The following is a 23613-nucleotide window of genomic DNA, read 5'->3' on the forward strand; positions in this document are numbered from 1 at the left end:
TGGAGGCCAGCTGATGCTGCTCTGCAGCTGTGTACAACACAGAGGTGTCTGTGAGTGACCACCACTTCACACATAGAATAAAAGGACCAAACCTGCCTTTAAGTGAGCAGAAATGAACATGTCTGTCATTAACTGTGAGTCATTGTTACTTTTGACTTTAAAAGGCTCTTTTCCCCTGTGTGAAAATGTTCATCCTTTAAGCTGCTGCAGCCTGACTGCTTTGGGGAAACCTGTGCTGAAGTCAGTTACAGATGCAAACTTGCAGACATTGTACACAAAGCAGTGAGCGCATAGTATACCTATACAGACACACAAACAGAAAGGCAGCGCTGTGCAAACACTCACAGAGCCGCTCTCTGCTGCCAGCGAGCAGGAGGAAGCGCGCTGACATGTTGCAGCAGATGGCTCGTCTCCTCCTCTTCATCCCTCTCGTCTTCCTCTCGTTTCTCTGCCACCTGTGGAGGAGGACACTCACTCCCTGAAACCGTCCGCCCTCTCCAACATCAAGCATGGAGGTCGTCCATCATGAAAGGAGCCTTTTTGTTTTTTCGTGATTTTTCTGCACATGGCTTCTACTGACTGAAAGTCACCGTGCCGCTGACGGCAGCTCGTCTTTCAGGGCAGACGATCCTTTAAACACCTCTGCTCAGTCTCTGCTTTATGAGGCTGCTCGGTAATAAATGTTTATCAGGATGGGAACCTTTCTTCTGTCTCCTCTTGTTTCTGAACCTCAGCGTGCAGCGGCTTCACTCCTCTGCGGCTGAGTTGACGCTGTGACAGGCGAGGATACACAGTGTCCTTATTCTGTCACCTTCCCCCATCGGCTTTGACTGGCCCCTACACTTGCATTCAAGCCCCTACAGCACAGCCAATAAATCACTGTCTTCTGATACAATAAAAAGAAAGTTTGCTGAAGGAGGCGCGCTCAGACATCATCAGTGTTTGCTGCTGATCTATTTTGGTCCTTTTCAGCTGCTGGATGTCTGACATGAAAGGATAGACATCACATCTGTGAGGAGGAGCTGCTGTTCTTCACCACATCAACGCTTTGATTAGACTCAAACTCATCTCCTCTCACATGATTATTCACCTCCACTCTCTCATTGTCCACTGTGACCTTTTGTCATGTAACTTTCAGAGGGAGGGGACACTTCACATTCTGTCTTCGGAGCGTCTCTGGGGAAGCTTTACGGCTGATGTGCGTTCCCTCAGGTGCACGTGTCCTCCTCTAGGAGTCACCCATTAATCTCCGAGCGCTCCCCGTCAATGCATCCGACCCCGTATCATCCCCGTCCTCCATCAGCCTCATAATGTACGCAGTGACAAATTGACAGAGCTGCACAATGACCTTATATCAGTTCACACCGTAATGTATCTGTGGGTGAACCATGGATGCAAAAGGCCTTGCAGCCGCCTACAAAGAGCTTCTGCTCAGGATGACAAAACAAGCGCTCCTCTCACATCTGATTGGACAACGCCAAATTTCAGAAATTTCCTGCATTGCTGTTCCGACCGGCCGATACTGCTGTGAGGTCTAATTATCGTTGTACAGCAGAAAAGAAACTGTACACTGTTCACTAATGCTGAAAACTAAACAAAAATACTCACAAAGCTAGAGGCTGGAATAGAGACAGTGAAACCACAGGAGTACGAACAAGACGACCGGACAGGAACAAGCGGGACCACAGGACAACAAGACACAGGTGAACACAATCAGGGCGGGGCAGGTAATCGAAACTGGAGGGAAACACAGGAAGTAAAAGACCAGGGAAAACACGAAGAAGACAGGACTTTCAAAGTAAAACAGGAAGCACAAGACACACCCACAACACAGCATGGACAGACACCACCAAGGTCAACAAGAACCACAAAAACCCAGAGTAACAACACACCAAACCTACAGCTACAAGGAAAATAACCAAACACAGGATGAAACAGAAACCCAAACCAAGGAGAACCCCAGGATCAGGACAGCCTCCTTATGTGGACTTTTGTGGAGTGACGTGTCCGCTGACGTCGGTCAGTACTTAAAGTAACACGAGCAGCTTCGAATGTGTAATGACTGCAGACACCGTTAAACCCCATTGATCCAAAGCCTGTTTTCTGGTCTGGTCTGAGTGGTGCTAACTCCAGAGGTGGATGCACTGGAAAGTGAAGTGTTAAAAATGTTTAAAGTGTGTTAAAACGTGTGTGTGTGTGTCTGTGAGGATCCATGTGAAGAACATGCAGCATGTGTCCGCAGCCCTCTGTGTAATCCAGCCTTGGAAAGGTCAGCAGTGAGGCTGCACCGCTGCCGCTGAGCGAGTCCCGGCTGGCACATAACACCACGATGTCACCATAAAGCTCTTGTGTCATGATGGATCTGCCAGAGAGGAAAGAATGGCTGTCAGACAGACGTGATTGAAGGCCTTTGGAGCCGGACTGCCGGGGATTTGAAACGACTGCATGGGGAGAAATGAAAACTGATTGGACGGCAAAATATATTTTTGTCAGCAAATCAAGGACTTTTATGCAAATTCCTGCAAGCAATTTTTCATTTATTCACACATCTGTCATCTCAGTCAGACCGCAGACATCAGAAAAAAGGGGCCGTGTTCGCCAGACAGCGAGAAGCCAAAGGCGGCGATTTGCATGGAAAATGGCCTCATGTGATTGGCTGAAAGTGCCGAATACACAAATTGGATCTGAGGTTTTAAAGTTGGGCTTCTGCAAAAAAAAGTCTGAGTAAAACTGAAGGCTGGACAGAAATCCAGCTGGCGATGTCATACGTCCAGGTTCACAGCGACAGTATCCGACTACGAAAGCCTTGCAGAGAGTTTATTACTGACACGGCTACAAAGGAACCACCTGAATCTGGACCGAAAAAACTGAAAGAACCCATGAAACGAAAGAAAATCGTGACACATGCACACACACCCTGTCCGACTCTGGCCTGAACACATTTTGGATTTTACGACACCCAGCGGCTTGGAGCACAGCAAAGAGCCTGGATTGAACAGTACTGACCAGGATTGAATCTGGAATCGACTCCAGCTGGAATGAACAGGGTCCAAACCTCCACTCATTGATCGTTGCTGCAGCTTTAGAGCAGATAACTTTGTGTGTTGTGTGTCTGCACAAACAGAGCTCTAAGAAATGATCCTCACAGTTTGCTGTGGAGTTGAACCTGACCTCTGACCTTTGACCTCACCACCCTAGTTATTTTTACCGTCACTACGCTGCCCCCCCCCCTCCTGCACCTTACCAGGGACAAAAAAACACAGGTCTAGATGATTACAGCTGATGATTCATCCAAACAGAACATCTGCCCGTGATCCTTCCAAATCCTCTTCTCCATCCAAAAGCCTGGGTTCACTGGGGTCAAGTGTTGAAACACTGCAGCATAGTGTGCTGTATTTTGGGTCCTCTGCAGACAAAGTAACTACCACAAAAGATGGTCCACTCAATAACCTGTGATACGGCTCTAATGGATTGCTGCACAGGGACTGAACCGGAGGAGCCGGGCGCACTCTGTGCTGCTCTTAAATCTAAACAACGTGTAAATTTTTTAAATTGAGTGCCACAGCCTTTAAATCCCTTTACACTGCTGAATATTTCATGTGAAATAGGAATGAGAGCATATTTGCACTTGAAAAACAATTAGGAGAAATAGAGAGCGGGATGGATGCAGAGGGATGGAGGTCAGCTTCAGTTCAAAAACGTTTCTACACAGATAAACCCAGGAGACGCGGGCGCTGCGCCATCTGGTCAAACTTGAAAGTTTGTTTTGTGTCAGTGAGGCTGAAACAGCAGGAAATAAAGACAGAGAGGAAGAGGAGGAGGAAGAGGAGCAGGAGGAGGAGGAGCGGGCCTGGGTTGAGTTCTCAAAGTGCCGGACTGTTCTACTTAAAGATCTTTAAATAGGGTGATTCAGGAGAATGCCTTGCTCTCATCCGTCTCTGCTCTCGTCCAGGCTCCATGGGATGAACTCGGGGCTGAGCATCATGGGAAAGTGGGTTGTTGTGTGGACAGCAGGGCACTTTGTGTCATCAGTGGAATCAGACTTACCCGAGCGGCCCTCAGGGGCCGATGAAGTTTCTTCATTAGCGGATGAATGAGGACACGAATCCTGAAGAACAGCCGTCGTACACAAACATCAGAAGATGCACTCTGCACGCCGGCCGCGTGGACTCATTCACCTACTCCCCGATTTCCTGCTGCAGCTGATTGCCTCTAATTTCAGGGGATTCATGCTGGAACAAAGAGAGGACACTCTGGGTCCTCAGATAGGGGGACGCCAGCTAAAGGATCTCTAGTGGACGGGGGGGGGGGGGGGGGGGGGGGGGGGGGCGGGGGGCGGGCTTGAATGGAGGCTAAATGGCGGCGTGGAGCGCTCCTCTATCTGAAGCTCATTACCCGCCTCTCTATTCCCCGCAGACCTGGCTCAGCTTCACGTCGAGCACTTTCCTGCCAGGAGGAGGGTGATTACAACATTTTGCTCGACAAAGCCCCCCCCCCTCGCCGTTTCCTGTCTTCCTCTCTCAGTGGTCACCTCTGTCAGCGCTGATTTCTGTCCTGCCTGTGATTACAGCACTCAGACACAGGCAAGATCCGAATGTTTATTTGCCAGCAGACAATAGTGAATAAGCAGAATTATGAATCATACATCAGCACGTAATCCAACACAACAACAACAACAACAACAACAATATTGGCAACAAAAACACAAAAGTGTATGGAAATCAAAAGCCGGAGCGCCGCGGCCGCTGGGACACACTGCTGTACGTGTCGGGCATCATCCAGCAGAGGCCTACGCATTTCTCTGCCAAGGCTCGATGTACTCGAGACCCAGATGGGCAAAGATGTCCTCCTCAGTCGTGGCTGCCAGGAATTCTTTCTGCAGAGAGAACGAGAGGACGAGCACGTCAAGTCAGTGGCATGTGCAGGAATTTGTCTGTGAGACACCGAGGCTGATTCACTGCATGTGCTTTACAGGACACACATAAGACACAATGTCAGACACAGACGGATCAAATTCATCTTTTAAACCGAAGAAAAAGTTTAAAAAATCATCACAGTGTGACTTGAATGTTCTCAGAGGCCGTGTATGATCACCTTATTCCAGGCTGCATAGTTCCACCAGTGACCCTCCAAGCTGTCGCTACAAATACACCAGTCTACTTTGTTGTCAGCTTAATTTTCAAAATAAAACACCACACACGACCTCTAGCTCGTCCCGGACACCTCTACATCGACACAACACTGTAACCGATGAAGAACAACCACCATGGATGAGGAGAGGCTGCTTCCGTCTCTCACATGTCCAGCAGAGGAGGACGCAACAAAACCTCCAACACAGCCAGATCCAGGCACACACACCAGAACCCTCGGTTCCATCTGCATGGCTGTGGTGGGATTCTTTAATGGAAGAACGTAAACATTAAAGAAAAGCAGACCCAGGACGGACCCCTGAGGAACCCCGCGTCACGGCTGTATGGTCACGGTTACCCATGGAGACAGAGCACTTCCTGCTTTTGACTCAGATGCAACAACACAGACCAAGAACCAGGCGAACATCAGGTGAGTGAGTCAAACCCTGACTGGAAATGATCAAATCAGCTGTTCAGCGTTGAAGGGTGTCATGCTTCACTGTTCCAGAGCTCTCCATGGATCCTGACTGTGAGCCGTCAATATGAATATGAGGTTTTATCCAGTCAGTTTGTGCCGAGGCTCAGACACCATTTCCATCCGAGCCTCCGCCTCCCTTCCTCTCCATAAACACTCTAACCTTGCTCTAAGTGATTGCTCTCTATAGTAGATGAGTATTTTCCTTGACAAATCACGACAGGGCTATTAACTGCTGGCCGTCTACCAGCACCATGTGACGGGTTATGTCTCCACAGGAGCAGTGACGAGGCCTGACTCACCTTGGGAGCGAGACAGCCTGGAGAGAGAGAGGGAGAGAGAGAGAGAGAGAGAGAGAGAGAGAGAGGAGGCTGCAACTCGGACACATCCTGCCTTCAAGTGCTAAACTGGACCCGACACTTGGTGAAGGCAGAAAAATGGAGAGTGTGTCAGCTCCACTGCCAGGCAAAGGCAGAGACAACTGAGAGCAACTCACAGGCAGCCAGGAGAGGGGAAGCACCGGCAGGCACGTCTCCTTCCATACCGGCTGGTTATTCATAATGCAAATGACAGGTTAGCCACGCGGGGGGGGGGGGGGGGCACACTGTGACATTACTGCAGCGACGTTCAACCAAATTGTTTTAACCACTTTATTTGGAAGTTTACAAGCGATCTCTGGAAAGGTCAGCGGACGGAGGTTCACCCCGAGTTCACCTCCACTCTGCCTCCATCAGTGAACTCATCCCAGCCCAGGACCTCAGAGACACTCTGATGCGATGCACTGTTGTGCATGTTTTTTACATGCTGATGAAACGCTCTATAAATACGATCATGTGTCTTATGAACATGAACTGAGGCCAACATCAAATGTGAGGGAGCAGCCCCTCAAACACACGACGCCATCGCTCGGCCTCGTAGCTCACAGCCTTCGGCCTCGTCCACACACAGACTTAGACTCTGTGACCGAACATTTTCCAGATGGTTCTGTGGATCAAACCGTCATATTCTGCAGTGTGCACTGGGCTGATGGCCTTAAACCAATCAATGAGTGTTTCACAGTGTCCGGTCGTCATGTTCCTCCGCTGGTGAAGTCCTCTCATCCGGGCTGCCATCGAGCTCCCTCCATGTTCCTGTCCTTCAAACTCATGCTGGCAGGATAGTGTGGAGCAGTTACTGCTCCCTCCCTCTGCCTCCCCCTCTCTCCCTCTGCCTCCCCCTCTCTCGCTCCCTCTTTGATGTGCCGGTGGAGTCGGGCCGGAGTCGGGCAGGCAGCCATGTCCATCAGCTCCATCCATCAAGCTGTGTGCCGGGTGGCAGAGCGCCGCTGACGGGCAGCAGAGAAGGGGCAGATGTTTTGCAGGAGCTGATATGTGTTCGCGTCCATGAGGGATGTCATTACGCAGCGGACAGAGAAACATGCAGCTGATTAGCGCCTTATTAAGTCAAGGACACTGACTGGCTGTAACACACGCGGCTGCCATTCTGGCTCGCAGAGCTGACGAGCGTCTCAGAGAGATAACCTCGCCTCCTAATTACTTGCTTTCCTCTGGAATAAAAGCAGCTCTGCTTATGTCAGAGTAGAGCTTTCCAGTGCTGTGCCTGAGGGGAGGAAGTCAGAGGCACATAAGGTTTGTGGATTTATCTCTCTGTGTTGTGGTAAGTAAATAAAGCAGCGGCTCCCCGGGGGCATGTGAGGATCGTAGGAGAGTGGACAGTGCAGCGGACAGAGGGCTTTAGCTCTGATCCAGGACACTGGCTAAATTGGTAAGGCTGAGAATCTCATCTGAGCCCTGTGCTGCCTCCTTTAGTTGGATCTGTGGAGTCGTCCTGCTTCCTCAGAACAATAAGCCCTGCCATGTGTGGTTAGAATTACGGATTTACTCCAAATCACATCAGCCTTGTCCACAACCTCCTCCTCCTGCGTTTTATCACCTGAGCTTATCATATCATAAATTCCACTTCAGTGTGTGTGTGTGTGTGTGTGTGTGTGTGTTCTGAGTACTTAGATGGGCTTATGAGAGCAGTGCATACTACAGACCAGTGTTGGGCCTCTTGATGGCCCTGGGAAGGTTCAGTAACAGCTCACTGTGATGATGCTTCTCTGGACTCTGCTGATGACACTCAAGAGAAACTTATTACATTATGCCAGCATTAATTGGTCGTTATTATTATCATCTCCAGGGGACTGAAGCAGGAAGACAAACAGAAGCAGCCAGAACCACTGCACAACAACAGCCTGCATCCACACAGATCCAACAACTTTATGGATCTGTTAAACACCCATAATAATACTGATCTGTCACAGGTGGTCATAGACCGTCGACCAGATATGAATTCAGAAAGAACAGAAAGTCACACCACAAGGATTTCAAATCATCAAAAAGACACATTTAGTGAAAGTCCCAACAAAATATGTCACACACTTGCCTGAAGATCTAGATCTAGAGCTACCTGTCTACGTCTCAGCAGCCCAAGCAGGAAGACCCAGACCTTGGGGGCCATGGGGCCTCCTCCTGGATGGACACGCCCAGAGCACCCCAACAGGCAGACACCAGGGCTGTGGGGCTCTGAACCAGGTACTAAACCACCTTAGCTGGCTCCTCTCAGTGTGGAGAGACCAAGCTCCAGACCCTGTCTCCAAACCCCTGCCTGAACAGGACAGGCCATAAACAGGTCGGCCACAGATTGGCTGAACCACAGCGCGCTTAGCCATTAGCACAGAGCGCAGCTCCAGCAGCTACAGAAACAAGTTTGGAGTCGGAATTAAAACGTGTGTGATGGCTCAGCAGCCTCACAGGGTAACAGGCTCTGACCTGCTTTTACAGCTTGTTGCTGCTCCCAGACGGCTAAAAATCAATGGAGGTGTTTCAGAGTGCAGCACCTGATGGCCAAGGTGACCACAGAGGGCTGTTCCCTCAACTTTAACTGTATATTTGCATGAAGCCAAGTTTTTACATCTCCAGTCTGCTCCTTTCATTTCAGATCATTTCAGCTTGGCGGCTGTAGCTGTTTGGGACACAGAGCAAAGGTAAACATACAGTATGTGACTGTTCAGAGATATCTTTAGAAACACAGACAGACAAAAGAAAACAGACATCAGCACTGAGAGCCGCACGAAAGGTCACAGATAAGTACGCAAACACGACCTGAAGCCTATGCAAATCACAGTCTGAGAGGAGGGGAGGGCATGGGAGGAGACGCTTCACTGTGACACACACACACACACACAGCTTACAAAAGCAGCCGACTGTGTTTTCGTGGGTCTGATGCTGAATGATGCGTTCGAGGACAAACACCTTGATGCATGAAGTATTTACATATCAACACAAATGCAAATTCAAGTTTTCTTCACAAACGTTTGAGTTTTTTGGTACAATTTTCTCACAAACTTTTTTCTCACCATTGTTTTTTAAATAAATTTATATCTTCAACATAGTTTTTGTGATTTTATTACAGCCTTCTGGATAATTTGCTTTTTTCTTGCTTCGGTTTTTCAGCTGAAACGTCTTCAGCGCCACAGGGACGTGATCCTTTTGTTTGTTTTATCAAATCAGCTGTTCTCAGGCTCTTTTTTAATTCTCTTTTCCTCTCACTCCCAGTTAGAAGAAGGTTATTTCATTGCCGAGTGACTGAGGGGAAAAAAATCCTTTGATTGGCTCTAAGTTAATTTGTCTTTATTGCGGCTCACAGGAAAGGGCTGACAGGACCGGAAAAAAGTGGATTATGCCCCCGTGTCTTCCTCCTCCGATCCGCCGCACACCCACACCTCCTCCTCCACCTCCTCCACCTCCTGCGCCGGGTTCACAGGACGGCCGCAGAGGGCACAGACACCTCACTAATCACACCGGCAATTAGCACAAGCATCATAAAGCACCGCTGCTATAAAACAGCCATTGAGTTCAGTGTTATCGTCATTACCATCCTTCCCCGGCTTGCTAATCAGCCTGTGCACTGGGCAGAGAGGCAGGCGGGTAGAAAGTAATGAATTCCTAATCAGAAGCAACGGGATGCTGGCCGGGCCCCCCCGTGTTACGACTCTTTGCTCCTGTGGAGGAGTAAACATTTGCAGATCCAGAGTTATTTAGTTGATTAGGCTGCCCGAAGGCAACAAAGAGTCTGAGACTAGTGTCATACACACAGCCGGGCTGGGTCCTGAACATGAGGCCGATGCCTCCTGAACACATTTACATATGTAGCATTATTGATCAGAGGGAGCTGGAGTGTCCCAGTGCCGGTTAACACACTGATCTCTGCAGGGAAACTCCAGCTGAACGACGCATGATGAGATGATGGATGAGTTCCCCCTCTACGTTGATGATGTGTGAGTGCAGGACGGCAAAAAGCCAGGAAGGACCATGTTGTTGACGACATCTTGTGCAACAAGGTGACGTTATCTTGTGTAGACGAGCAGCCGACGTGATGATGAGGGCAGAGAGAAGACCGACTGTTTTTCCAGCCGCATGTTGTTATCTAACAGATTATTACTCCATCATGGGACCTCAGGGCTGCACGACGCCTCTCTGATGAGCGGTGTCTGTAACTGAAGCTCCTCCTCACACACACCCAAACACAACACTCCTCTAATGATAACAATAAATTAACTTTCTCTGCTCCACTGAAGCCCGTAAATAATTAATTGGTTTGTTGAAGAGGGGCTAGTTTTGCATGACCAATGTGCTTCCTGCCTGTGATCGGATACTGCCGCCTCAGCGTTCCTCTCATTCCGCTCAATTAAAACAGCACGTTGGCAAAATATGAGCTTTTCTTTGGAAAGTTGTTCTGACACGTTTCAGCTCTCAGAGCCAGCGATCACACGTCGGAGAAGCAGTGCATCATGGGACAGTGGTGCCCAACCATCAGGTCACAGACCGGACCATTTCATTTCACCTTAGTTACTAGAGTCTGCTGAAGCTTTTATTTTGAAACATTCATCACATCTGCATCCATTTGCGCCTCTTGACTGTTAAATGGATGAATGGATCTGTGACGTATTTGTGGACATTCCAGGTGAATCACCTGTGTCAAGGTCAAGGTGGTCCTGAGGATCCACAGTCAGTAAAATCCTTCTTCCACTCCCAGCAACATGTGCAGTATGTGTGCAGGTCTGCAGTGACAGGACCAACATGTCCCCACAGCACTGGGTTGATAATGGATACAACGCATGGTTTATGCTAACAAACATGTGGACTGTCTATGTTAGGAGGTCAGGTTGGGGACGGTGGGGGTCCATGCAACACAATGAGTCACTCAGGAGTCTTCCCCACAGAAAGGGGAAAGGGGTTAAGTCATAATATTAAACACACCTTACAACGAGAACTGCTCCTGTTGCAGTCGCCATTTTTAGCTCCCATGAACACATAGAGACACGACCGGAAACATAAGCACACACGTTGGACTGAAATATCAACCTCATGATTTTCCTGCCGAGGACATAAGGAGCTCACTTTGACTCTCAGTGTCACCCACCACCCCCCTAGATGGGACCTCTCACTGATGGGAAACTCAGAGCCCCCCCACCCAACCAGCCTGAGGCCCGCTGTCCAGCTGTGCTCCAGGATCGCTTCGCACACTGCAGCTGATGCCCACTCAGCCTGTGTCCCTGTAAATAAATAAATCACAGGTGTAAACTGAAACGGGTCCCGCGGACTGACGCCTGCTGGCGCCACCGCAAGACCTGTGTCAATCAATGTTACATGGCGAGCAGACAAGGCTGGACACCGGGCCTTCCTGAAACCTTCCGCCGTTCACGTCCATCAATAATAGAGGAGGATGCGTCTCTGACGCGAGCGGAGGACATCCTGGACATTCTAAGCCAGCCTCCACCTGCAGCACCTCTCTGTCTCACCATGCTCTCTTGCTCGTTCTTTGCACAGTTCACACAGTCGTCTCTTCTTCTGCTCTCCGTAATCCCAGAAAAACAGATTGCAGGTTGCAGCATTCAGAGGATAATTGCCTGCTATTGAATTCCACATTTTACTGATACAAAAGCTCAATAGAATCTATAAATACTTGCAGTGGAAGCAGGGACAGTGTGGGTGGAGTTGGATTTTTCCTCCTCTGTCTGCTTCGCCCCTAATTCCCCTTAATTTCAGCCCATTTTTCGGCAGTTCCCTCCTCTGTCATTACCCCCCTTCTGTCAGGCAATAGCTGTCAATATGATTTATCATTGATGCTAAGTGATGTAGCTGTCCCACTGTGAAGGCTGATTAGACGACCAACCTGCTGATGCAGCCCTGTCAGGGGCCGCTGTCAGCAGGGATGTGGCCGCGGCGCCGTCCTGTCTCTCTCTCTCTCCTCTGCATGTGTCACTCTGTCCTGTTCAACTGCCGTCGCCTTCCTGTTAGCACGTTTTCACATTAGCATGACAGCTCAGTACATGTGCTCTGTGTCAAAACGCAGACCTTTCTGATGAATGGATGACGCCAAAAGTGTGTATATGCATTTGCATCACGTGCATATTAATACTAGGAAAGAGTTGTGACCTCTTTGGCCGAGATACCTGCAGCTGCTTCTCAGTGTTTAGACTCAGACATCAGATTTGATGTGTAGGACACAGACACTCCATCAGCAGCCGGCGGCGGCCGGCGGCGGCCGGGTCAGGCTGGTTGTTAGATCCCTCAGGTGCATTGTGATGTTATCTCTCCTCTTATGACCGGAGGCGCCGGCTCCATCTATCAAGTTTGGCTTCCAAGGGCGGCAGGAGCAGCGTCGTCCGATTGCCACCTTGAAAAAGCGAGCCGGCGCTTCCTGCTACTCAGAGAGTCACAGCAGTCATTGTCTCTACTGCTGTGTGAGCTGCTGCATCTGAAACAAGAGGGCACGATGCTAACAGCTCCAGGAGGAGGTGCTGCTTGGATGGAGAGCTGCTTTAAGCTAGATGCTAATATCAGTCCAGCAGGTGGTCACATCTTTCAGTGTGTACTTAGCTCTGTGCGTCATGTCTTCAAGTCATTTTTTTTATTGCCTGTGGTCCAATTAAGGTGCCACACTTTGGATTGCAGCCCGAGCATCATGACAAAGCCGTCCCGTTTCAAAGGATGCAGCGAGCGGACCCTTCACTGATTCACCGGTGACATTTGAACACAGCGCACACACGGTCCGTACTTCTCAGCTCTGCGGGCTGCCACTTGGTTGCTAGGCGACAGGAGAAGCATGTCTTGGTAAACAGGAAGTCTTCTACAAACAACAGTGTCTGGTAACATTTAACTGTTTGTTTCAGTGCAGCGACCTGTACAACAACAACAACAACAACTACACAGCCTGCCAGCCCCTCAGGTCAGGACTCAGCTGTCCACCGACACCTGCAGGACAAAGGACACACACCTCTGAGGACAATAACGCACACAGCAATAGATGCACACTATGTAGTTGGCTAGTGTTCCAATAACAAACTCAGGCAGGTACGAGCTGGATGACCGAGCGCCTCCGCTCACTGTTTGTGTGACCTTTGAGGTCTATGAAGGACAGACATCGTCCACGTCCTTTGAAGGACGCGGCTCCTGAACAGGGACACAGCTGCACACCGCAGGCTCTGCGTGGCCGTTTTAAAATGTGTATTTCCATAAACTAAAAGCATCATTAAAGTGTGGGAGAAAGCCTTTTTTACTGCTGCAAACATGATGACAGCACCAGAGGAAAAATGATCACCTGGACAGTTCCAGCTCTCCACACCTGCACAGCCTCTCTCCTCACGCTGCTTCTGTAAAATAGCAGAAATCTTTTTGCTGCCAAACACACAAGTTAGTCACCACGCTGCCAGAACACACGTTAGCACCGCTCGAGATGGTCCAATTTTCTAAATCCTATCCTATTTACAAATCCAAATGAATCTTGTAATCTGTCATTTCCTGTCCTTATCTCCGCAGTAGGCGGGAGCTCCTCTTGGAACGTGAGACAGGGATTTTATGAGCGGAATCTGAAGCGGGCCGCCTGTAAATCAGAGATATGTTGAGATTCTTAGAATCCTGAGTCTGATCCCTGCTGCCGCTCCGCTCCGAGACGTCTTCATGCTGTTTGTTTTTGGAACCGCCCAGCTTCTCTCGGACCCATCAGACAGCGGCGTGCTCGGGAGTTCCTCGTCGGCTCCTGGGGGACGATGATCGTCTGTTTTTTATGTGAGCTGCTATGTTATTTCCTGAGATGACGTCTCCGCCTGCCGTGATGACATTGATGCCCGTGGTGAAGACATTTGCATCTGCGGCGATAATGTCGGCACCTACAGTGATAACCGTCAGACCCACAGTGAGGACGTCTGCAGCCATAATCATGACATCCCTGCATTTGATTTTTGCCAATTATTTCTCAGTAGTGATGTGTTCTGTGCACAGTTTGAATCAGTTCTTGGTGTTTCTGAGTGAAAGAAAATATTCAATTATTATTATTATTTATTTTATTTTATTTTTAGAGATGTAAAATAATTTAAAAAACATAAAATAGTCAATTTTTGGATCAAAACTAAACTTTAAAATGTTTGTGGAGTCTGATATATTCAGTTTTTAAAGAATTCAACAGACACCGTGTGCAATGCATCCTGGGAAATGATGGCCTGCATCCTTTGTCACCAGGTAAAGGAGGACACATCTGTGGCTGAGGTCAGTATAAACAGTAAGCCCCACCTCCTCCATGTTAGTGGATGAAACAGACCCAACTAAATATTTTTTTCTTGGAGACTGTTTATAGCCTGTTAGCCTGTTAGCTAGTTTTGATAGTTTTAGTACAAATAAGGAGAGGCGTCACGATGAGCTGCCAGCGTAGCAGCTACGCTACTGGCTCAACTCAAAGGTGGATGAGCGTCTGGGTGGAACAGCGATGATTTCGCCCTGGTTCCAAGACGGCATCTTTTTCCAACATGGGAGCGCCCCAGGTGGCGGAGGAACCACACGGTCCAACATCTGCTCCATGGGGCTGGCTCCTGAACACAGCCCTGAAGGCTCCTGCTGGTTCAGCCTCATCTTTGGAACAACCAGACCGGGGCCAGGGTCCCACAGACCGACCCACAAGAGCCAGACATCCTCTAAGAGTGATCAATAGAGTGTAAGACAAACAGAACTGGTGACGGCCCTGATGTGATGCTGCCTGGCTGCTTCTCTTTTTGCAGCAAATACAGTTCAGTCGGCTAATCGCTGAACACTGAATGAACCGAGTCAACTTCTGACCTTGAAGAAAGAAAAACAACACAACACACGCCGCCTCTGGTAATTAAAATTCATACGAACAGACATGCCACCAAGGTCGTGAGGAAACATTTGCAAACGCAAATCGTACAGGATCAACCCTCACACACACACATACACACACACACACACACAGAGACAAACACACACACAGACACACACACAGACACACACACACACTCAGAGACACACACACAGACACAGACACACACACAGACACAGACACAGAGACACACACAGACACACACACACACAGACACACACACACAGAGACAAACACACACACAGACACACACACAGACACACATACACACACACATACACACACACACACAGAGAGACAAACACACACACAGACACAGACACACAGACACACACACAGACACAGACACAGAGACACACACAGACACACACAGACACACACAGACACAGACACACAGACACAGAGACACACACACACACACACACCGCTCCCTCTTTAAACGACACATTTCCCAGCTCTCTCCGGCTGCCAGCAGGATGTTTAGAGGACAGAGACCACCCCCCCTCAGCTCACTTGTCTGTCACCAAGTACGCTCAGGTGTGTGTGTGTGTGTGTGTCTGTGTGTGTGAGACGCCCTGAGGGCCCCCGTGCCACCATCCGCTAAATTAAACCTCTCCTCCTCCTTTTTCTGTTCACAAAAGAGGGGCCTCCTTCCAGCCAGGCAGCCAGCCGGCCGGGGGAGCGCTCAGAACCATCGCTCCCCAAAGCCCAGTGCAATTGCCCTGTTATTGTCCACTCATCCACTGCTCACAGGGTGGAGAGGAGGGTGGAGGGGCTGTGGAAAGAGCTGTGAGCACTCTACATCCAGGATATTGTAATTTGACAGAGAGCGTGGTGTTAACTTCCAGACGGAGGAGGTGGAGCGGTGCAGGAGGCTGCAGCGGAGGGAACACGGCGAGCTTTCATTTCTTTTAAATGAAACATTTTCTGCAGCACGCGGGATGATGTGGACCTTCATATTTGTGCACAAAGCTCCCACAGAGAGGGAAAAGTCCTTCAGGTGTCTAATGCTGCTGCAAATAAACATTCCATTTGAACTTTTTGATGATTTGCTTCTGGTCTTTTTTTTTTTTTTTTTTTTAAGAACCAAGGACTTCCTGAAAGTTAATGTTACACATGTTTTTAAAGTTTTACTGATTTTTTCTTTATAACGGGTTGTAAATAAATAAGACAATGAACAAAACTTTAGATTTTACTATAGATAACGTAGGAAGTTTTCAGTCTTTGTGTGTTGTGTGTCATCATGTGTAGAGACAGACTACAGCCGCAATATACAAATCAATACGGTGATTAGGAGAGAACTGTAAACGTAAAGGGGGATAACAGATTTTAAAGCTATTAATATTATCTAACATATGATCCATTAATATATGGATATAGTAGAAATTAACTGATGAAAGTGTGAATTGCCTTTAGGGTCCACGTCAAAGAACGTGCTGCAGTGATGATGTACATCTGGGATCCAATCAGGAAGTCAGCATCTCCTGTGTTCCCTCCACAAACAGCCAATAGGATTCCTCCATTGTCTTTTGGATTAGTGCAGACAATAAATAAAAGTTAATGATCCTCACAGGTTTAGTTCAGCAGGATCATCTGCACTGGTGAACACCACTTTATCATTATTGAAGCTAAAAGCTAAAAGCTAATGCTACGCTACAAACCAGCTACAGCACGGCTGAATTTATGTTAACCACAGAGCTGATTTCACACATCTGACCAACAACACTGAGGGGACAGGAAGTGTTTCTTCATGTTTCAGGTTTCCATGGGAGACCTTTAAAAGTGTGACTTTGGTCATAACGCTGTGAGGTCGGTCTGGGTTTACAGTTATTAAAACGTCGTACCAGAGGCTCTTATTGCAGCTTTGTTTCTGAAGTCAGTCCCTGCTTTGTGTGGCACATTTAGCTGAAATGACATCATAGTTCAGTCAGCACAGCAGAACACAGCTCAGACCCACACTGCACTGTGGACCAGTCCTCTCACATCAGTCTGTGCTGCAGGACCAAAGCCAGGACATCCATGCTCTCAGCCTTTTGACCAGAACCTCATTAATCACACTCCTACACATGACATAGAGTAATTGCCCTCTGAGAAAGACACACACACACACACACACACACACACACACAAAGGCAGAGATTTACATGAAGATATTTTAACAGGTGTAGTTTGGTTTGAACATGGGAACACACACACACACACACACACACAGACGTAGCTCCTGCCACATAAAGGTGTGTGTTTTTTTGCAGTGTTGGGCAGGGTCATGGATCCCTCCTGCCCAGGGAGGGAGTCAGTCTGTCTAGGCATGATGAAATCCTCCACCTGTCCTCATTCATCAAGCCCACTACACATATTAATTATCACAAACCTTCAGACTTACAGCAGAGGACACACACACACACACACACACACACACACACACACACACACACTCACACAGAGTCCCTCAGACTTCCACTGGAGTTAGAATTCAGCGGATGCGGCCGGGCAGGTACTGATGCCGGCTCTAACAGCCTGTGGCACTACAAGTCACAGAGTATTTTCAGAGGACGGCTGGATGTCAGTTATTGCTCGCAGGGCGTCCCAGCAGAGGCGCTGCAGCCGTATCTGTCACCTATCTCCACCAACCTGAAGAGACGTCTTCAAAGCTCAGCAGTCAACAGGAGCGTTTCACTTGATAAACAGCACAAACAGTCGTCAGTCAGGCTGCCAGTATTACAGCAGAGATAATCAAGTGTAACACACTCAGCCTGTCTGTGTCACAGTGAGTTACAGTGAAGCACAAACAACAGCGTGACAACTGCGTCTCTCTAAGAAAATTGCCTTAAATTGCCTCATCTGAGCTGATGATGGAGGAAACTCAGACCCAGCTCCGTCTGCTGAGGAAGGCCGAGCGCCTGGAAACCCGCCGAGCCGACAGTCAGACTGCATCTGTCCTTCATCAAGGAGGAAAAAGCTCCTCAGCGCACAGGTCAGAGCTGTGTCCGCTGCGTTATGTGAGGCTTCATGAGCAGCTCCAGCTGCCATCACCCACCCTCTCATACCCATGAAGCCCCATGCTACCTGAGGCTGGACTGGATTAGGGTCCCCCTGTGGAGCAGGACCTGCTAGGTTTATATTAAGCATAACCACGATTAATCAATGATTTTAGAGACAAAAAAATGTCATTAAATTCACTGCAGGGCTTCTAACATGAAGACAGAGAGTGATCCATCAATACCAGCTGATCACATTCACTCAGTTTGTTGAGATCTGCAGCTCGTTTTCACCTAAATAATTTCAACAGACACATGTTTGGTGTGAACCCGAACCCGCTTTGTGACAAGCTGTGTGATTCAGGATTCCCCCTGAGCCCGTTCTTAATTGGAAGGAGATCATTAGCTGGAGTACAGCCCTCTAATCTTTTTTTAAGCATTTTATAATAAGACAGAGAGCAGCTTGTGTCCGCTGAGAGTCCCTCTGAAGTCCTCTAAATGACCGCCTTTGGTCCTTCGCTGAGATGTCTCCCCCTTTTAATCAGACGCCCGTCCTCATCACTCCCCTGTTTCTCCGACACCAGCCACACGTGCAGTCCCTCCAAAACCGCCGGCCAATTAGAAGGGACACCAACGAGATGAGAGCGCCATTATCACGCCGTCCTCCGCCATACGTCCAACCAATTAATGGTGCTGATGGGAGGGGGGTGTGGGGGGTGTGGGGGAGCAGGCGCCGTGGTGTGAAAGCAGTGACAGGACAGACACCGGGACAGTTAATTGATCTTCATTACGTTAATTATGGCTGTGATGTGGAGCGCAGGATGAAAAACGGGTCACACCGGCGGCGGCTCCATCTGAATGTAGAACTTCAAGCTTACTGCTGACCTTGAAGCTGCAGCCTGGGCGTGTGAGTGTGTGCTTTAAATCCCCAGCAGGCTGCTGGTTTTCCTGTAAATCCACGTGTTACCTTCCCACCCGATCACACTGCGGCTGAACACACACATGTTCTGCAGCGTGTGGTTTCCTGCTGTCCTCTTCAGCGCACGGATGGCTGCACCGTCAGCAGGCCCGGCTCTGCCCTTGCATTTGAATAAACACCATCTGAGTTGGCCGGTCATGTACAATATCTGTCAGGAAGCTGCCACCCTGTGATCTGGAGGGCTCTGACCTCCGTCCCCGGGGGAGCGGCTGATGGGACTTGGTGGTGACAGGGTGTCTTCCCTGTCGATCGGCGCACCGATACGCCTTACACCCTTGTCCCGCTCCGAACGCCTCGCCTCTCTGCCCCATGCATTGGAAATGAGCCTTACAGGACGCGCTGAATCGTCGCTGGGAGAGGATAAACAGGAGCTTGGAGGATGCCTGTCACACAGATTGATGGTTGCCTGGATTTTTTGTTGTCGTCTTGTCAGTACCATAAACTTTTCCCTGCTGAATAATTGAGTCCTTCAGCTGAAGAGCCATGTCAATCTTTCTCTTTAAAGTGTACACCGAGGCTCTGTGCTTTCAGGAGAGTATCTCAGTCAGTCACAAAGTGCTGTGGGTAGAAGGAAGCCGAGGCTGTGTGCTGCAGCTAGAACCTGACAGGCTGACATGCACAGTGTGTCCAAACCATGCAAGATATCATCAGCAGAAAGACCAGAACTTCATGTCAACCATAACAGTAACAAAAGCTGGTCCCAGTGAACACCATGGTCCTTGCATGGTAACACACAGATAACACAGGTCACATGAAACTGACCTTCTGTTCCCACTAGGTGGCGCTATGACAGGGCCGTTTAAAAGTCCTCGGGCTGGGACTTCTAGCAAACACGTAAAGTTTGACAGTCACCTCCAAAGTTAGAGGGGTCAGAACAGCCCAATCACCCGAGCCCTGGCCACGCCCATTCAAAATGACATAAGCATCACATATTACTTCATATTCTAATGTACAGGGTTCCTACACATTTTCAAATTAAAAATTCCAGACTCTGTCCATACTCAAATTCTCAGATTTTGGAGAAAATGCATCATGTTTAGCTGGACCTAACACTTGTATCAGTGTCTTTTGTCATCACTATATACATTACTGAAAATACATGACCGCACCCTGACACACACACCCTCACACACAAAACGAGTCATCAACAACAACAACCCCTTACAAAACCCTCAAAGGAGGGTGTGAACTGCGGCGTGTGAACAACGCTCCTCATTTGCATAATGTCTCTGCTCAACTTTTGCCACTATTTCCTACGTCACATTTGACAGTTTCAGAACACAGAACACTGTTCCCCTCCGCAGCATCGCAGCACCTTTCCTTGGCAAAATTCAACAAATTCTGTTGGTCTATATTTCTGAAGGTTGAGCTGCATTTTCTGATGCAGGAGCAAAGGTCTGGGAACACAAATATTTCTCCACACCCTAATTTCCCTTTTCCAGACCTGGAAAACACTAAAATCAAATTCCATACTTTTCCATATTGTGTAGGAACCCTGAAAATAGCAATTGTGTGCGTATAAAAAGAGAGGATGTCTAAAGTTTGGAGGTTTTTAAACTGTCAGTACGTGCTAACACAAAAAGTTTAATTACCCAGTAAACATCGGTTTTTCACCCAAAGGAAGTTGAACAAAATCCGCCAGATTCAATTTCCTGCTTTAATTAAAAGGGAAAAACGACTTCACGGCTCACACCGGTTGTCGAAGCTGAATTGCACATGTGGGAAGTAACTAAAAATACCTCCTGTGCTGAGAGCGGAGGAGAGTCTGGCTTTGTCACAGGTTAATAATTAAGTCAACATCACACTTATGGCATCACTGCATGACAGAAAAAAACACACCCATCTGCTGCCTCATCCTTCCTGGAGCCAATTAAGTGCACAGTTGCAACAAAGGCTAATTAAATGCAGCATTGATAACAAAGAGATAATTGATTAATAAATTGCACAAGTTATGCTGCAAATGATTTTTCTCTCCTATGCTAGGCGCCTCTGTACCGCTGTGTCAGGTACAGCCGGGTTTACTACATTAGGAAATGAACTGTACTGTACAGCACAGGTTAACTGAAAGGGTTAAGAAGGCAGCAAATGTGTGTTCAAAATGACGAAGAATAATGTGTTCTTGTTGGCCGCTATATCAGATTTTTACCAAATATCGGTCGTATATCGGTCGAGCTCTATACCCTTGTTATGCAGACGACACCCGTCTATACCTGTCCTTAAAGGAAAAACACAGTCATCCCTCAGAGATCTACTCTCAGCCCGAACCCGTTCTCTCTCTACATCCTTCCCCTCAGTCCCAATGTTGGGAAACCTGGTATCTCTTTTGCAGATGACACCCAAGTATACGTGCTCTTTAAATCTGAGACTTAAATTTCACTTTATCGATCCTAAAGCAAATCAAATCAGCTGCTCATAGCACCAAAGTCACACAGTTCCACATCACAAAAACATAGATAAAAAGCATAGATAATCAATAAATGACAGTAAAAACAGACATGAAACTAAATGAATGTCAATGTTACCTTGGTTTTGTCATAGAGGGCATGGTTGTCCAGAAGCATTCGCCGCTCCGATCGAGCAAACCTCCTCAGGTCTCTCTCAAACTGCTGTGAAAGAAAGAATCAATAAAAAAATCAGCTGAGTATTGTCAATAAGAACAGGAGAAGTCACTGTCAGTGTCCTTCCTACCCTGGAGCCGGTCCAGCCCAGCAGAGTGAAGGCGTAACGATCCACAGGAGGCGACACCAAGTCCACGCGTACGGCCCTCCAGCCTCTGCTGTCCCCCTCCACGCTGTTCAGACCTCCGTCCACACGGCTGCAATCCAGCCGCAGGATCAGGAAGCACTTTGCAAAGTGGTCCATGGCCTCGAACTTGTGGCTGGGAAGCTTCGACTGATCAAAGGTGGAGGCCTGGTAGTCACAGTACAGCAGGATGCCCTGGTGGAGGGGGAAACAGTTTGAGATTCAGTGGGAGCAGCAGCCAGTCTCCTTCTCATCTGACACAGAAACCCAGTCACATCTCATCTCTGGCCCGGACTTCAGAGCCTCCAAACTCCACCGAGGAGCAAAGCCTGCACCCTGGCTCACTGCAGCTTAAACATACTGAAGCACAGCCAGCGTAAAAGCGCTTACAGACACCACCACCAATCACCTGGAGTCATGCCTCACATCTGACCCTCATATGGAACCAGAGCCTCCAAACACAGTGAGGTGGGTCCTCAGTCCCAATCAGAGCAGCACTCTCTCCCAGACTTCAGTCATGCATCGTCAGCATCACAGTAATTAACACGTGGACATGAAAGCCTTCATTAATATTTGCACTGCAGACTAGCAGAGACGATTTAATTTGTTTTTTTAAAAGACTCAATTACTGGAATGCAGCTCAGAGTTTAAACGCAGATCAAAAAGCACAATTACAGTAAAACGTCTCACTTGGTGGAGTGCTGCTGTTTGCTAATGGACCAACACATTTTCTCCTGGAAATAATGGCTGTCCTAACGCAGATAAGCTGCAGGAAGTTTGATGAGTTTCAGCGGAAGATGTGGAAGAATACCGTCAGTCTGCGGCTGTCAATCACACTGACGGGCATAATAACAGCTCCTGTCTCTGTGTGTGTAGGAGTGGAGGCTGTGGTTTAAAGGAAAAGAGGGTTTTATGGTTAAAGACCAATTCGGATTTTTTTATGCTTTTGTTTATTAATCCAGCCAATATATATCAAAGTTTATATATATACACTGTATATATAAATACATTTTATATCGTTACACACCCAGCTCTAACCCTGACAGTAATATATGGATCATCAGCACATCACACACAGCACTGGACTGTGGTTAACGCTGCTGTGCTCAACATGGCTATCATGGCAGTGTGTCCTAGCTCTGCAGAACATAGAGGCTGATGGGTGCAGAGATAAAACCAGCCGGTTGCACTGAGAGGACACACAGACACACAAAGTGCTGCACTTCAGTTCAGCGATGAGTCTCTTTCATTCTGCGGATCAAAGTCAGAGCGCAGTTCAAACAGTGCAGGCTAACACGCTAATCTGTGACTTGAAGGCGGGTTTTGAAGTCTGTCACAGAGTCAGAGACGACGACACCACGCCACGCTCGTCCTCTGGGTGCAGATGATGGAGACCGCTCTCTCAGGACGGAGTGAGAAACGACTCATCATGATTTCTGGATCACTCCTGTGCTGCTCAGAGGCGAAGCTCGAGGGGAAAGATTATCTTCCCGCTGTCCTCCTCTGTAATTCCCTCTGTAAACAGTTCTGGTGGAATAAGCTTACTCTCAGATGCTCGCTGACATTACCTGCTGCGTAGGAGATGATTACAGAGCGCTACTGGGCTAAACAGCCGCCGGCGACGCTGAGATGGGGAACTTCATGACATGCTGTTTTAATGGTAGAGTTGTGAGTGTGTGTGTGTCAGATGGCACTTTGTTGAATGCAGATGCTGGAGAGGCATCTGTGCAACTTTCACTGTAACTCATTCATTTCTTCCTTATAGTCTCAAGGCCGTAAGAAGCAGCCGCCTGAATGAGAAGTGACCTACATATGTGGCATCAGATGGCCTCCAGACCTTCTTCCACAACCAAGCGTGGCTCAGGGGGCTTTTAATTTCAGATTAGTCGGTGTTTAAGTGCCTTTATGCCGCCATTCTGGCCTCATTATCTAAGTGGGAACTGTCACCGCCTCAAGCTAAGCTATTACTGAACATAAAGCCAACATTTAAGACGCTGCGTCCCTGCCTGTTATTGGAAGGTGAATGGTTATCTGTAATTGCAGCAGAGTTTGACATCAAGAACGTCTGCCTGCAGTGGCACAACACACGAGCCG

The 23613-nt window shown here is 48.4% G+C and overlaps 2 protein-coding genes across 3 annotated transcripts in view; both read right to left on the bottom strand.

Annotated features, from left to right (window-relative positions):
- Positions 1 to 4584: 4584 nt before the first annotated feature.
- LOC114446924 (DNA nucleotidylexotransferase-like) overlaps positions 4585 to 23613 on the bottom strand; it is a 67907-nt gene continuing 48878 nt past the window's right edge. For both annotated transcript variants that reach the window (XM_028422838.1, XM_028422839.1), the window contains 3 exons: positions 21466 to 21714; positions 21300 to 21383; positions 4585 to 4876 (listed from right to left, as the gene is read on the bottom strand). In XM_028422838.1, the coding sequence (XP_028278639.1) occupies positions 4790 to 4876; positions 21300 to 21383; positions 21466 to 21714 (420 nt within the window). In that variant the 3' untranslated portion in view covers positions 4585 to 4789. The remainder of the gene's footprint in view (positions 4877 to 21299; positions 21384 to 21465; positions 21715 to 23613) is intronic.
- The window catches only part of LOC114447674 (DNA nucleotidylexotransferase-like), a 44687-nt gene continuing 35440 nt past the window's right edge, over positions 14367 to 23613 (bottom strand). Inside the window, exons 8-12 of the mRNA XM_028424065.1 lie at positions 21466 to 21714; positions 21300 to 21383; positions 20988 to 20992; positions 18967 to 19127; positions 14367 to 14617 (exon numbers count right to left, since the gene is read on the bottom strand). Coding sequence (XP_028279866.1) covers positions 14367 to 14617; positions 18967 to 19127; positions 20988 to 20992; positions 21300 to 21383; positions 21466 to 21714 — 750 coding nt within the window. The remainder of the gene's footprint in view (positions 14618 to 18966; positions 19128 to 20987; positions 20993 to 21299; positions 21384 to 21465; positions 21715 to 23613) is intronic.

This window comes from Parambassis ranga, chromosome 15, assembly GCF_900634625.1.
Source record: "Parambassis ranga chromosome 15, fParRan2.1, whole genome shotgun sequence".
Lineage (NCBI taxonomy): Eukaryota > Metazoa > Chordata > Actinopteri > Ambassidae > Parambassis > Parambassis ranga.